The following is a 15,846-nucleotide window of genomic DNA, read 5'->3' as shown; positions in this document are numbered from 1 at the left end:
TCTAAAGCATCCCAGGTTTCAGATAAGTGTGTTTGTTTACAATATGCAGCTGGCTCGTTTTGATTCTCTGCGAAATCGGTTGTCAAACCAAGGAGTTGCTGTAGTGCTGTAATTTATTGCTGTGGACATTTATCAGTTTATCCCCCGGCTTTCGTTTTCCACACACGTAGCTCGTGGATGAGCTGCATTTCGGCCTCTAATTGTCGAGCCTCCGATGTTTTTGTGTCCTTGGAACGCAACGCCAACGTGTGACGCCAAAAAAAGCAGTCCCCGCTCCTCAACCTCATTACCACCTAATAATGTAACTTTGACAGAAAAAATAAAAGTGATGAAATGTTCGCTGTGGTGAATTACGTTGCTCTGCTGCGAGTCCTAGGCCGCTGCAAGTCGAGGTTCAAAGCCTGCTGCGACAAATGGGAAACAATGGCTGCCAGGAAGGCAGTGAATCAATCCAAAATCACAGTGGTGTATAACGGGAAATAATGTGAAGTATGTGATGTGTAGTTAATGGGGTAAAATGGCAAAAACATACTTAACTAGCAGTCTGGTTCTTTTCAGGGCTGAATCCTCGGAGCAGGAATGCAGCTGTTATATAAAGTCCTTTCTCTTTCTTCCTGTCTTAGGTGGACACGGTGGCTGCGGACTTTCTCCTGAGCAAAGACGGGGAGCGGAAATTCAATGTGAAGACCTTTCGAGTCGGCACTCTTTCAAAGAGAGGCTTCTATTTGGCCTTCCAGGCTCAGGGCGCCTGCATGGCCCTGCTGTCCGTCAGGGTCTTCTTCAAGAAGTGCCCCCCCCTGGTCAGCTCGCTCTCCGCCTTCCCCGAGACCGTCCCGCGCACCCTGGTCCAGCAGGCTCAGGGCGTGTGCGTGGAGCACGCCACCCAGCAGGGACCCCGACCCCGTCCGCCCAAGCTCTTCTGCGGGGAGGACGGCCAGTGGGTGGGCCAGCCGACCACGTCCTGCGCCTGCCTGCCGGGATTCGAACCCGCCGAGGGACACACGCGGTGCACAGGTACGAAGGAGGCGAGTTTAAGTCACGTAAACAGATGTGTGTGTATATATAGAGGCTACACCCACATAGGCAGCGGCGCAGGGAGACTAAACAAGAAAACAATGGCGAGATGAGGGCGGGGGTTCACTGAGGGTTGAAGCTTTGGAGAGGAAATGAGAGACGGAGGAAGTTAATGAGGCAAGGGAACGGCTGTGACACAGAGGGGACGGAGAGAGAGAGAGAGCGAGAGGGGTCAGGTGGTGCAAGCACTTATCTCAGAGAGGAAGAGCGGGGTCAAAGGAGCGCCGCTGCGACAACTCGCGGTTCAGCCGAGATAGTGGGAACACAGGAGGACCGGCGAGGTGAGGGGAGCGAGGCAGGGGAGGCGCTGCTCCGGGTGAAGATCATATCACTTTGAGAACATCAAAGCAAAGTAGACACAAAAAAAAAAAAAAAAAAGAAGGAAGAAACAGGAGGAATCTCTCAGGAGCACTGCAGCAGCTCCGTCTAATGAGTCCAATTAACCAGCCTCGTGCATGAACACCCTCCCACACACACACACACACACACACACACACACACACACACACACACACACACACACACACACATATATACGCGCGCACACTCGCTGCATCGCATCACCTCAGATACATTTTGAGAGCACTAAAAACAAAGAAACAGGAGCAGAAACGCCACACTTTCTCCTGAAAATGTGCAGTTTCGACACTCCTGTGTTTGAAGGTGGGATTCAGTTTGATCTCTGTGGGAGGCAGAATGATTCTTCATAACAAATAATAATTTCCGACATTTTGCTTCTGGTGAAGTGGCATTTCCAGCGTTCTGTCACTGGAGAGAGCTGCTGGTGGGGGGGCGGCGGCGGTGAAACACTCATTGGGCCATAAAGGGAAATTGCCTTCATGGAAAGATTGGACAGTTAATTTGCTTCGTAGGCCGGTCATAGCAGAAAATGAAATTGACATCTTGGTTTAAAATTAAATTCATTTTGCTGTAATACCATTATCTCCCAGAGACAATACATATATTTTCTGGGTCAAACACAACCATCTGACGTAAAACTTATGAATGCTGTCAAGTTGATTTAGCTTCTCGGATGAGCCTTATTAGAATATTTAAACCATGTCTTTGAAGTGAACCTCCAGCAGGCTGGAAATACGCTAACATGGGAGGGAGATGTTTCCTTTATGGTTTCAACACATATCACTCAACAGATTCTTCCTAAATGCATCAGCGCACGCACACCTCTCGTCCAGAAAATCAATAACAGCAGCAGGTTTATTAACAGGTCGTTCATAAAGGGCTTCTGTCGACAAGGTGAGAATTAAATGCATAATTCAAGCCAACTAAAGCAAGCTGCAGAAAATACAAGGACACAAATGATTGGCAAAAGAGAGGAAAACACCTGAGGAAGCAGGAATAAAAAGGCTCTGAGCCACGCGTGATCTGTCCACAGTGTATCATTAACCGGTGTCTGCTTGGCCTGACCGGTAAATATAGTAGATGGCTAACAGAAAGAAAATCAAATCAAATAAAATAACCCCCAATCACACACTAACAGTCACACCTATGGGCAATTTAGAGTCTCCAATTACCCTCAAACACATGGTTTTTGGACCAGAAGCCGGAGCGTTATCAGAAAATCCTCACAGACACATGGACATGCAAATCCCGCACAGAAAGATAAAAAAAAAAAAAAAAAAAAACCTGACGATCTTCCTATGAGGCGAGCATGCAAATCACCACCGTGAGCCCAGACGAAACAAAACGCAATAAAATAAAACAGTGGTGCCAAACTGCTTTATATGAGGCGGCGGAGTAGAAATGTCTCTGCGCTCATGGTACCAGTGCAAAATAATAACTTCAATCCTTATTTACGGCCTCAGCTGTTAACAGTTCTTCCAACTGAATTCACTGAACTGCTGCTCAACAATCAATAGTGTCTGCTGAAGTGCTGTGCGTGTCACTTTGTGGGCTCGCTGTACGACTGAGGTTACTCCGTTCAGCCTGTATTATCGCCGTCGTCGGTATTCGAACGGCCGTAACCAACAGCACCGTGAGTTATGCAGCGGCTCTCAACACGCACTAATAACTTTCTTCTCGTATGTTGGGAATTCCTGTGGCGGAAGAATGCGGGTAGGAATGGAATCGACGGGAGCAAGGACCCCGTGAGACGCGGCGGCGGAGCCGGAGTTGCTGTGAAAGCGTATTGTTTGGTTCTGTTTTTGTGGCCGTATGCGGCGTCACAACGCGACGGCCTGTTGAAACACTCACATGTAGGAACAGAGCGGCGCGAAACGCCGTTCTGTTGAGGAAATAGTCTATTCAGTTATGTAAAGACAGATGTTTTTGCCCGTTTGTTTTCAGCATTTTCATTTTGATAAATAAACAGAACATTGCACATTAACCAAAGTGCAAAGCACCAAAACTTAAGTGCCATTTCAACTCCCCGCCCGACGACAAAAAAAAAAAAAAAAGTAGAGAAAAGTGCAAATGCTTGTTTGACAAAATTGCTGTTAATTGGTTTTCTGTCACTCAAGCTAATTATTCAGCTAATCCTTTCAGCATGAGTTCAGACTCGGTTCCCTGTCTCTTTACATCTTTAGCGCCACAGTACAGCGTCTGGCTTCACAGAGTAGACTTAAACCATACTTGAATTAATAAACAAGCCATGTTTCCGTGAGGACTCCCACCTGTCTGCTCTCATTATTCAGATCAGGTCAGGTAAATTCAATGACAAGCAGTGTGTCAGTGACAGGCTCTTTCACCGACTCGACTATCGGTGTCAGACTCATTACTAAGATTGTCCCAGTTTATAGCCTTTATTGCATCCTTCTATCAGTCAATCTGCAACCATCTGCCACCTAAGTACACTTACAAAAAAAAAAAGAGATGTATTTGCAAACTCGGTTTGACCCCGGTCTGTCGAGGACACTGCCAGTGTGAAGAAGCTTTTTCTGCAGTGCACAGTGATATTTTGCCGGTCGCGTCCACAGAAATCAGAAATAATGAAACTCTTCCCCCCCTGTCCTCGGCAGCCTGTCCTGTGGGTCAGTTCAAGTCGGGCTCGGAGGGACAGTGCACAAGCTGTCCACGATTCAGCCAGGCCACCGTCAGGGGAGCGTCGGTGTGTGCGTGTCACTCCGGATACCTGCGTGCAGAATCGGACACGCCTGACACTCCGTGCACCAGTAAGTAGAGATACAGCAATGCTGCGGTGTTTTTCATACTTGGGAAAAGTTACTTGTGTGTCTGAGTCCAGCCTGTCTCACTGACATGTTATGTTCAAAAAAACTGTGTTTGTATTAGTTGGAAAATCAAATTACTTTTGCACACATGCGACCTTTATTTTTGTGTGTTTGAGTTATTAAACTTTTCAAGTACAAGCACCGCTGAAGCAGTTTTCCCAGCTCATGCAGAACTCGCCACAACACCTGTCCTCAAAAGAAATAATTCAATGAATGAAAGGCAACAAGAGGTCTGAGCATAAAAAAACAGCTGGGATATGCCATTGAGATGCAGACGGCAGCCGACATGTTTTAAATAAGTGATGTGATGGATATTTATGTCCACAAATTCATCCTCGGTATGTGGAGAAGGAGGCTAGCGCTAAAGCTAACAGCTAGCACATTCAGCAGTGGAGAGAAACCCACAACAAGTGACTCAGCAGACTCAGTTCATGTTGTTTGATGTAATGAAAGAAAAGCTTGTGATCAAGTCTGGGATGTGCATGTCTGTGTAGAGGTTTGTATGTGTGAGATTAGGTTTCCTCCAAGCGTCACACAGTCTCAAGACATGAAAGGTTAATTGTCTTTAAATTGCCCACAGGTGTAAATGTGAGTTTGTGTGTGTGTGTGTGTGTGTGTGTGTGTGTGTGTGTGTGTGTGTGTGTGTGTGTGTGTGTGTGTGTGTGTGTGTGTGTGTGTGTGTGTGTGTGTGTGTGTGTGTGTGTGTGTCTGTCTCTCTGATGACCTGACCTGTCATCTTTCAATAATCAGGTAAAAATGTTGTTTTTACAAAATACATTTCTTAATAATGAGCCATTCTTGACACAGAGGAGACAAACTGGAGCAGAAGCCGAGCTTCCTTCATTCTCTTCCCGTGCTGCTCGTCTTCACCCTGTGTTTAACATCTCCTGCGTTCTTTCCTCCTCTCCTCCGGTGTCATTTAGCCCGGCTCCTCTATAAGCTGCTTTGCGCCCTTTGTCTCGCTGCTGGGCATTGACATGCATGTCTTTTGTGACAGGTTTTTCTGGGGGTAGGGGGGGATGTTGCGGACTCTCTTTCCCAGCTGAAGTAGTCATTGACTGTCTGAAGTGACACCTCCATGCCGATTCAGGAATTTCAATTCAGCCACACGTTGGATGCGTGAATGGGAGGGGCTCTTTAATTAGGAGCAGTCTCTTTGAATGGCCGTAGAGAAGAGGTGAAACAATGTGAAACTCTTGACAGCGCCGGCTCTCTGCAGGTGTGATATAAATACCAACTAGGAATTGCAGCCACCAATTGTATTATTAGCGAAAACTCTAATTACAAAGGCTTTATCTTAATTATTAATCACTTAATTAGGCAATTCCCGTCATATCTTCTATTTTTGTACTGAATTGCCTGCGCAATCTTGCACGTCACATATTTTCAATTTGTATGCAAAATTTCAAACCCGGCTGAGCCATTTGTAAATCATGCAGACCTTTTTACCCTGGGACCAAAAAAAATAAATAAAAGGTTCTACATTACTCTTGACATCCTTGATGATTTTTCATGCCGTGAATTCTTATTGCTAAGACTTCCCAATCAGAACGCCTCTAAAAACTCATATTTCCAGTCGTTGGAATCAGAATTCGTATGCGCCCAGATTGAGTGTGATGCTGCCCCACTTGGCTTTCCAATGAGAACACCATTAGCACTTAAGTTAGCTGCAGGCTCGGTGACAAAGCTCTGTCTCCTTGGCAGGAACAGAAACTCATTCACAGTGCCTGAGTGGTCTTGCTGTTTAGTTATGCTTGGCTTGAGGCAATAGCTATCTTCTTACAATTTTCAGACGGTGATCATTATCATCCCGTTTTAGACAAACGTAATTGCACCAGTTAAATTCTGCAACACATGTGCTCCCGCTGTGACGCAAAGGCACTGCAAGAGCATTGTTCTGCTTCGTGACTGCATGTGCAGACCGAATGAAGCGTCTTCAGCTTATATGCATCATAAACAAATGGTCTGCGTGGGTCACGGGGAGGTAAAGCCGCAGTAAAAAGCAGATAGCAGAGATCAGCAGAGTAGTTTCATACACTGCGAATTATACCGGCGCTGCGTGACACCTGAAGAATGAAATATGGGTCGACGTTCCTCTCTGAATAATGTGACAGCGTTTGGAGAGAAACTCCCGGTGCTTTCTGACGGTATTTAGTCACAGGAAAAATAGAAAAGGCAATGTTACTGAAATGGCATTGCTGAATCAGTGGAGCTGATTTAGAAAATCGCAGCACTTGAATCCGACGGCTCCCAGGATCAGGAAAACAACATATAAAGGAGGAAATGGTTTGACAGTTTGGGGAGATGTGAGCTTTTTAAAAAGTCAGATGAGAACATCCCACAGTCGTGTCTGTAGAATAAATATTAAGGTGCGGTTTCAACAAATTGTTGGTTTAGTTTGGTTTTTATATGACATGATCCCAGGCATTTTATCAGAGCTTCTATTATTACTACTATTCCCGATCTGGTTGCTTGCTTTTATCTGTTTTTTTTTTCTTTTTACTAGATGATTGTTTTTAAATAATGTTACATTTTAAGATAACTCTACATTGTAATATACTGTTTTGAACTGAATAGTGATATTTGACATGGATTTTCCTCCCAATAACACTACATATCCCACTTTTATATTTAAGAAATATTTGTTTGATTGTGCTGAACTGTTAACGGTAAAATGTGCAGATTCATGTTTTTTTTTTAGTAGCAAGACCCTACAAATAAATAACATCTTACACTTGTTAAATGTTATGTTGATTGCTTTTCAGATGCAGTTTTATCCATTTCAATAAGACTGAAGTAAATAATATTGAATGGTATATGAAAAGTGAGGAGTCTCCAGTGGTGCACCGAGTCAAATATTGACCTTGACTGTTGGAATCTGGTTTGTAGAAGATCTAATCGCAGTACAGCTTCCATTGACTTGCTGTGGTGACCCATGTGAGGATCCACACTTATGGGAAATTTAGAGTTACTAAATAACTGCAAATGCATGTTTTTGGACTGTGGGAGAAATCCGATTTATGCACAGGGAGAACATACAAACCTCACACAGAAAGTCCTGCCTGTTCAACCCCCGTTTGAACCTTGGATCAACTTGCTAGGAGGCGAAAAACTTAACCGCCCCACTACTGTACGGAGCACTTTTATGAGGAATGCAAAATGTTACGGTAGAAACTTGTTAAACTAATTGTACGAGTTGAATGAAAGAGAAAAATCTTTGATCTTTGGCTTTCAGCTCAGTGGTCTGTTATTAGCAGAGGCAGTGTGCGGCGCTTCTGTCAAACAGAACAGCGGTGGAGGAGAGGCTGGAAATGTGCATTGTGTGATTATATTTCCTTATTATAGGAGCTTGAATGACACCGCTGATTCACAATATCTGTAATGCAGACAAGGTGAACTCTGCTTGAGTTGAGGAAAGTGGCCTGTCGTTGCAGAAACCCCCTCGGCCCCGCGCAGCATCATCCCACAGATCAACGACACCACGCTCAGCCTGGAGTGGAACGAGCCTCTGGACAGCGGCGGCAGGACGGACCTGAGCTACGCCGTCCGCTGCTCCGTGTGCCGCTCCCCCAAAGGGGCGTGCATCCCCTGCGGGGACAGCGTGAGCTACCGGCCGGCGGCGGACGGGCTGCTGGGGCGGCGGGTGGAGGTGTGGGGCCTGCTGCCGCACACCACGTACACCTTCACCATCCAGGCGCTCAACGGCGTGTCCCAGCTCAGCACCAAGGACCCTGCCAGCGAGAGCGTCAACATCACCACGAGCCATGACGGTACGAGGGCGAAGGAGAGGGGGAAGACAGGTATAAATAGTCGGAATTTCGCGTGGTATTTATAATTCGGCCGCCATCTGTTGCAGTGCCGTCGCTGGTGTCTGTGATTCGGAAGAGTGACTCCACTGAGAGCAGCCTGACTCTGCAGTGGTCGGTCCCGGCTCAGCCTCACTACACCGTCCTGCAGTATCAGCTGCGCTACTGCGAGAAGGTGAGAGCCCCCCTCCTCAACATCTCTCAACTCTCCTGCTCTCTTTGCACTTGCCAGACGCTCATACAATGGCTCGGGATTCAAAGGGCTTTCTTGTCACAATGCAGATGTGGTGAACAGGGTGTGGCAAAGAAAATGTGCGACGGCTTCATAGCGAAAAAAGTCGACTCCATGAGTCTGTAATTCACTAAACTAATGTTAAGTTATGTGGTATATTGCATTAAATCGGCTCAGGATAGGAATGCATCAGACTGATACCGCCGTGCTCACGTCTCCAACAGCCTTCAGTGTTATTGGGTGTATATTTCTGTCTGCCTCGTTTACATAAATCCTTAATGCAGTAGTTAACATGCTTTTGGTGTATTTTTCTCAGTGAATGAAGCTTCAGGTTTAGTTCAGGACATTCTAATGCAACACACTGAGCGGTTCATCTGCGGAATTGTAGTTTTAAGTCATATTTAGAATTTTTTAAGACTCATTTCTGTCATTTCCTCTCTGTGTTCCTGCTTTAATCACTTTTCACCTTCTTCCCTACTTTTGCAGGACCGACGCAGCGAGGATCAGTGCCACTACACAGAGAGCAAGAGGAACCAGGCCGTGCTCACAGACCTCCGCAGAGCCACCCAGTACGAGGTGCAGGTCCGGGCGCGCACCATGGCCGGCTACGGCAGCTTCAGCCCCGCCGCCGTCTTCCGCACGCTGCCTGACGGTGAGAACAGCTCCGGTTTTCCCTTCAACACAAGTTGGCACACATTACTCCACTTTTTTTTTTTGTTTCCACTGGGAAATTCTTTTATATTCTTTTCTGCATAATCAATCCCTGCACAGTTTCTTGTTATGAATTTATTGCCTATGTCCTTGTGTGAAGTTAGTGTCCTTGTATAGAGACTCTTTAATATTATATATTCCCGTCATGTCTTTTTTTTTCCCCCCTCTCTCATACTTTTCTTAACTACCAATGTAAACCTCCTGTCATGGCTGCTCTCGTTACACGGCTCTAACTTTTGTGCTTCTCACCTCTCTTCCCTTTTTTTCCCCCTTTTTCCTCCCTCCCTCCCTCCCTCGCTCTCTCTTTCTCTTTTTTTTTTTTTTTTTTTTTTTTTTTTGTTTGCCGTCTCTCTCAGGACACGACTCTGCCTCCCAGTTCTTGGTACCTGGCATCCTTATCGCCGTCGGGATGCTGCTGCTTGTCACTTTCGTCTTTGTGGCCGCCTACTGCATACGGTGAGAACGGGGGGGGAAAAGGAAGAGAGGCAGAAAAAAGATGAATCTGTAACGGCGGGGAAAGAAGCTGACAAAATAACAGGAAATAGGGAGCAAAAAACGTGTGTGTGTGTGGGGGGGGGGGGGGGGGGGGGGGGAATTGAAAACCAATAACAACCGTGACCCCAATTTTACAGTTTTGCACCACTTTGTTCTTTTGTTTATACAAATCATATCTTATCAACGGTGGATTTGCACTCTGTTACCCACACCTCCTTTTTCTCTGTTAGAAGCGGCGCAGACACAAAGCAATGCTTATGATTCCTCGTGCTTACACAGCTAAAAGCTATCCTTCTCATTAGAAGGTTTTCCTTAGGCGTCATTGTTTGAGTAAATAGTGCTGGATGCCATCACAGAGAGAGAGAGAGAGAGAGAGAGAGAGAGAGGGAAAGTACATGCACTGGGAGAGAAAGAGATGACGGTAGAGGTAGAGGGCAGGGAAAGACAGGATGCAGGCGTCCCAGCCCTGTTTCCACAGGACAGGAGAACAATAGCTGTGACCTTGTGACACACACACATGCACATGCACACACACATACACACAAACCAGTGACTGAGGCCCAGATCTGCCACTAACTGAGGGTGGTGTGTTATTGCTATTTTAGGCTTATGAGGTGGGAGCGAAGAGAGAGAGAGAGAGAGGGAGAGAAATGGAGGAAGGCAGAGATCCAGTAGCTACGGGGTTGTTACAGTCTTGTAGGGATGAGTTTGCGCCAGCAGAATTATAATGGAGCTGCTTGTGTCAAAGAGCAAAACCATAGGGGTTGGCACAGGTATTCATCCGTTTCCACGGGCCGTCGTCTTTTGTGTGTTTTAGGATCGCCGAGGATTGTCGAAGGTCAGCAGGAGCCTTTCAGAAGCAGCAGTTTCTGTGTCAAAAAAAATAAAATAAGATAAAATAAAAATGATGAAGGTGTATTGTGAGCGGAGCTCGTCCTTCAAGTTACTGCGTCTCTGTTGCTTTGAGGGTTGCTGTCCGTACACGGGCTGACCTCTGACCTGTGACTAAAACGGGGCCGAGATAGCGGCGCGCTCCCTCAAGGCGCCAGTAGATTATCATACTTTACAATTGGCGGTAGCTTCCCTGAGCTTCTTTTAAAACACTGGATAAAAATAGTGACATGACGTGAGATTTTTTTTAGCTCGTATTTTTCCTTCCCTTTAAGTCTTATTCTTCTCCGCGCGGCCCGGCGTTATTGCATCTGAACCGTCACATTGTTACATTATTGATTTGTATCGCGTTGACCCGATAAAGCATTAGGAGCACAAAAAAAATCAAATCAAACATCCATTCGTCTGATAACCGCTCTGCCATCCTAATCTCGTTGCATTTATTCTGATCTCCTGCTACCTGCAGCCGACACAGCCGAATAAAGGACCCGGAGCTGAGTGACAAAAACAGCCAGTACCTCATCGGCCAAGGTAACGGATCAAGGACGCGCATGCAAAAAAGACCTCAGCTGTGATTTACAACTGGTTTCACGTTGGGGAATTCATTCTGAATGTCACCGGGCTCCTCGCTCCTTCTGCTACCTCTCTCAACGTTTCTGCTCTTTCCTTTCCCACGACTCTGTTTGTCTTTCTCCCGCAGGGGTCAAGGTTTATATCGACCCTTTCACCTACGAGGACCCCAATGAGGCAGTGCGAGAATTTGCGAAGGAAATCGACGTTTCCTTCGTCAAGATTGAGGAGGTTATCGGCGCCGGTAAGCCCCAGATATACGCCTTTCCCATCATTATTTAATGCGTTAACTTTGTATTGGAAAACTCTGTGCGAGCCGGAGCTTTGTCCCTCTCTGGTGAAGCTAACAGTATTAAAATGTATTTAATTTACGCAGCCAAATTGATTTAGTGTCATTTAAAGCCATTGTCTGGATTCGTCTTTATCAGGCAAAATTCAATATGGCTGCAGAAATAAAGCAATTAACTGATAAATATGGTGCCAATATTAGTGGCCCTCATTCAAACCAAAGGGCAGCACTCGCTGCGAGCGAGCTTTGCATTTGTTAAACACAACAGTCATCTTCATAACGTGGCAGAGGACGGCGCTAATGCGCGTCTGTGTGTCTGCACGCCGCAGGCGAGTTTGGCGAGGTGTGTCGAGGACGGCTGAGGGTCCCGGGGAAGAAAGAAAACTACGTAGCCATCAAGACTCTGAAGGGCGGATACACGGAGAAGCAGAGACGGGACTTCCTGTCCGAGGCGTCCATCATGGGACAGTTCCAGCACCCCAACATCATCCACCTGGAGGGCATCATCACCGCCAGCTGTCCCGTCATGATCCTCACCGAGTTTATGGAGAACGGCGCTCTGGACTCCTTCCTGCGGGTCAGTGCGAGCGCAGAGAAAACACGGCTCCGTCGCCGGCGCCCTGAAACACGCCGCCGCCGCCGCGTCAGTCAATCCGCCGACCAAACTGTCTGGTCCCTCTTTGCAGCTGAACGACAGCCAGTTCACACCCATCCAGCTGGTGGGGATGCTGCGCGGCATCGCCTCCGGCATGAAGTACCTGGCAGAGATGAGCTACGTCCACCGAGACCTGGCCGCCCGAAACATCCTGATCAACAGCAACCTGGTGTGCAAGGTGTCCGACTTCGGCCTGTCCCGCTTCCTGCAGGAGAACTCCTCCGACCCGACCTACACCAGCTCCCTGGTGAGACGGCAGCCCTCTGCAGCCGATGCTTAAGCAAAGAAACGCTTTTGACTGAATTAATCCACAGTGAGCATGTTAATCATACAAGTCATTCAGAGGAAGTCATCGTCAGGGTTTGTGTGATCGAACTGTCCTTTTGTTATACCTGCTTTATCCAGCTTGGCAGGTCACTAAACTAACTACAGTAATGAGCCTTTTTCTTCATTTCAAATGGAAGCTCTCTTATCGACTTTTTGTAAATGTGTAGAGAAATCAATACAGATCAGTCAATAAGTACAGTAAAGCAGTGCATAGTAACCATGTACTTGCCTTTTCCGGAACAATTAATTATGATGCATTGTGTGCATAATTTGTGACCTGCAGCTTACATGTAGCTGAGATTATCTATGAATAGAATGCTGTAAATTTAATGCAACGAAATGCAGATTAGCCAATTTGTTTTCATGTTATAACTGCTTTTTATCAGTTGAATATTAATTATTTACAGAAATAACCTGGTGTTTGATTCCCTCACATGACAGGTGTTAGAAATATTCTACTGTCGGTGAAAATGTTTTTTTTTTTTTTTTTTTTTTTTTTTCCCGTACTTCACTTCACAATTCTCTGAGCGGTGTCTGTTTACCTCTCTGTGCAGGGAGGTAAGATCCCAATCCGCTGGACAGCTCCGGAGGCGATCGCCTTCAGAAAGTTTACCTCGGCCTCAGATGTGTGGAGCTACGGCATTGTCATGTGGGAGGTCATGTCTTTTGGAGAGAGGCCCTACTGGGACATGAGCAACCAGGACGTAAGTTCAAGGAAAAAACTGAAAAATAGAAATGTTGGACCGGGCTTTAAAAAGGCTTTTTTTTTTAAAGATTTTTTTCCAGGTGCAGCTTTAACAGTTCAGGTAGTCAATAAAGTGCTACAGTCATAATTGTAATCCTGCGATTGCCTAGCAACAGTCACTCGGGGTAATTTTCAGCGGTAGATTTTCTGTTGTTTTTTTCTACTTTTGCGAGATTCTTAGCCGTTCAAGCAAGTCAGGATTGATCTAAATACCGTTCGGGGGGACTGCGTTTGTGTGACCGGTCATCGCTTTCCTCGCTGTCAGGTAATCAATGCCATAGAGCAGGACTACCGGCTGCCGCCGCCGCCCGACTGCCCCACCCACCTGCACCAGCTGATGCTGGACTGCTGGCAGAAGGACCGCTCGGCGCGACCTCGCTTCACCGACCTCGTCAGCGCCCTGGACAAACTCATCCGCAACCCGGCGTCGCTGAAGATCGTGGCTCAAGAAGGGGCGGGGTGAGTGAGCGGACGTGAGGGTGGGGGAAACGTTCGGTTTGGGCGCACGCCCGTCCTTCAGTAAAGGCCCTTTAGCGTTCTGACAGTCGCTCAGCAAAACGTCACCCTCCTACTGCCCGTTCCTATGCGGCACCTCGGCGTCCCGCTGGGAGCTGTCAGCCTCTTGCTGGGTTCATTTCCCTTCCTCCTCATACCGCAGAGGACGCCCCACCCCTGACTCGTCCCATTGTTTGTCCCTGTCAGTCACCCGGCCCCCAGATTACACCTCTGCCTGTCAGCCGGAATGCCGCCGCGGGACGTGTATAAGCTCCTCGCTGTTGTTCGGGGTGACAGCGTATCTGAGTTATTCATTTGTCTCTGCACTTTGTCCCCCCCCCAGGCCGTCCTACCCCCTGCTGGACCAGCGTGCACCTTTAGCCCTCTCGCCGTGCGCCTCGGTGGGGGAATGGCTGAGGGCCATTAAGATGGAGCGCTACGAGGACAGCTTCCTGCAGGCCGGCTTCAGCTCGGTGGACCAGCTGGCTCAGATCTCCACACAGTCAGTTTCCTGTCTCCAGTTCTCTGTTAGACACAAGTTAGATTGTTAGAATAAGTTTTAGTGCAAAACACTAAGATGCAACAGAAGCACATCACGTAATTTCATTTAAAATGATCTAACATTCTCCAAAGTTTTGGATCTCAACATCCATTAACGACATTACCAATAAGTCAAGCGTTCAGTGGGGACTCTAATGTACTTAATTCATTAACATAAAACATCAAGGATCTAACTTTGTAATTTGAGAAGTAGTGAAAATTGCAAGCAAACTAAACCAGGATTTGCTGAATTATTGTTTTAATCTCCATTTAAGTCGAAGAGGAGTCTGGATTCTGAGTGAATTTGTTTAATTTTTCACCCATTAAATGCTTAACTTTCACTTTTCCCTAATCTCCTATCTAATTAGTGATTTTTTTTTTTCCCCATCTGTTCAGGGACCTGCTGCACATGGGAGTGACCTTGGCCGGGCATCAGAGGAAAATCCTCTCCAGCATCCAGACTATGACCTTTCGGAACAAGAGCACTGCAACTGTGACCTTCTAGCCGACCTACTTCCCTGGACATGAACACCGGCGCGCAGGTGCAGCCATGTACTGAGAGCACTCTGAATCCTCCCCTGTGGCCCACTTTGAGCACGGACTCCAAGGGAGATTGGACAGTTTATTCATAACCAGGACAAAAAAAAAAAAGAGAAAGAGAGAGAGAGAGAAACATCAGCAGATAAGGATGACTGATGCCAGAGTTGCCCAGAGACTGGCAGCTCCCTATCAGCCGGAGCGGCCAAGAGACGAAGCCGTGCAGCCCGGACAGCGGACTGTGCATCATTTTTACAGTTTGTGGTCAGTGTTTTTCAAATCAGCCCAAGGTTAGGACGGCGTGCCAAACCAGAAGGAGCGACAGACCAGAGTTTACAGTTTGTGTCGTTTAAAGTCATTTTACAGACAATTTACTGGTTTGTTGTCCCCAAAAAAAAAAAAAAGAAAAAGAAAAAGAAAAATGTCACTTTGCTTTATCACCAAAGGAGACAAAAAGAAACGCCAATCTAAGAGTTCATGTTTTTTCATTGTTGTGTTAATGACAAATAAGAATTGCTTTCACCCTGGGTGTCTTCCATTAATCCGTCTGAATTTCATTACTTCACATCAAGACTGAGCATTTCCACTGAGGGATTTATTTACTCCCCCCCCCCCCCCCCCCCCCCCCCCGTTTGATTTCAGCGTTACCTCCTCTTTACTCAGGTGTGATGTGTAATTCAGACTGTGGAGCGAGCTGTTCTCGGCCCTAATCAGACTCCCCTCGTCTGGCTCGCTCCGCGGCGTGCGAGGAGAAGAAAGGCGCAGGGACATATCGGCACTTTTGTCATTGCAGAGCGAATTGTATTTCTCAGCGACTCCGTGAGTTCCTCTTGGAGTGCGGTGGGTAATTTCTCCTGGTGTTTCTGCTGGCAGCTCGGGTTTCTCTCAGTCGCACTGAAACTGGACCAAGTGGACTGGGGGACCAGAGGACACTGTAGGACTGGCTTTCCTTCTAGGAATCTTACAAAACAAACCATCTGGCTGTTTTTTTTTTTTTTTTCCTTGATATTAATGGTGCATTTTTAATTCTCTTATTCTGTATTTTCCATCTTCCAGTGCCATTCATTTGTCATTGTGAACTTAAATGCCAATTTTATAAAACCGAAGTCTCTCATGAGTGATTCAATATTTGTCTCATTTGAATGTACCTTAAACGGTTATTGCTTTGACATTTTGAAGACGAGTGTTTTTTTTCCCCCATCGTCAGATGTTTTGTACTGAGCACATATTTTCTGTTTATGCCCCAAAGCATCACAGGAATGTGTTTTTTTTTTTTTTTTTTCCTTATTTATTT

The 15,846-nt window shown here is 46.6% G+C and overlaps 1 protein-coding gene across 2 annotated transcripts in view; it reads left to right on the top strand.

Moving 5' to 3' along the window:
* The window catches only part of LOC115395996 (ephrin type-B receptor 4a), a 42,269-nt gene extending 27,272 nt beyond the window's left edge, over nt 1-14,997 (top strand). For both annotated transcript variants that reach the window (XM_030101723.1, XM_030101724.1), the window contains exons 4-17: nt 624-1,014; nt 4,050-4,202; nt 7,694-8,029; nt 8,116-8,240; nt 8,784-8,949; nt 9,365-9,464; nt 10,861-10,925; nt 11,095-11,208; nt 11,583-11,830; nt 11,940-12,155; nt 12,790-12,939; nt 13,246-13,439; nt 13,819-13,977; nt 14,412-14,997. In XM_030101723.1, coding sequence (XP_029957583.1) covers nt 624-1,014; nt 4,050-4,202; nt 7,694-8,029; nt 8,116-8,240; nt 8,784-8,949; nt 9,365-9,464; nt 10,861-10,925; nt 11,095-11,208; nt 11,583-11,830; nt 11,940-12,155; nt 12,790-12,939; nt 13,246-13,439; nt 13,819-13,977; nt 14,412-14,520 — 2,526 coding nt within the window. In that variant the 3' untranslated portion in view covers nt 14,521-14,997. The remainder of the gene's footprint in view (nt 1-623; nt 1,015-4,049; nt 4,203-7,693; nt 8,030-8,115; nt 8,241-8,783; nt 8,950-9,364; nt 9,465-10,860; nt 10,926-11,094; nt 11,209-11,582; nt 11,831-11,939; nt 12,156-12,789; nt 12,940-13,245; nt 13,440-13,818; nt 13,978-14,411) is intronic.
* Nucleotides 14,998-15,846: the final 849 nt, after the last annotated feature.

The sequence above is a fragment of the Salarias fasciatus genome, chromosome 10 (genome assembly GCF_902148845.1).
Source record: "Salarias fasciatus chromosome 10, fSalaFa1.1, whole genome shotgun sequence".
Lineage (NCBI taxonomy): Eukaryota > Metazoa > Chordata > Actinopteri > Blenniiformes > Blenniidae > Salarias > Salarias fasciatus.
Note: the sequence above shows the minus strand (reverse complement) of the source record. Positions and strands in the feature narration are given on the sequence as shown.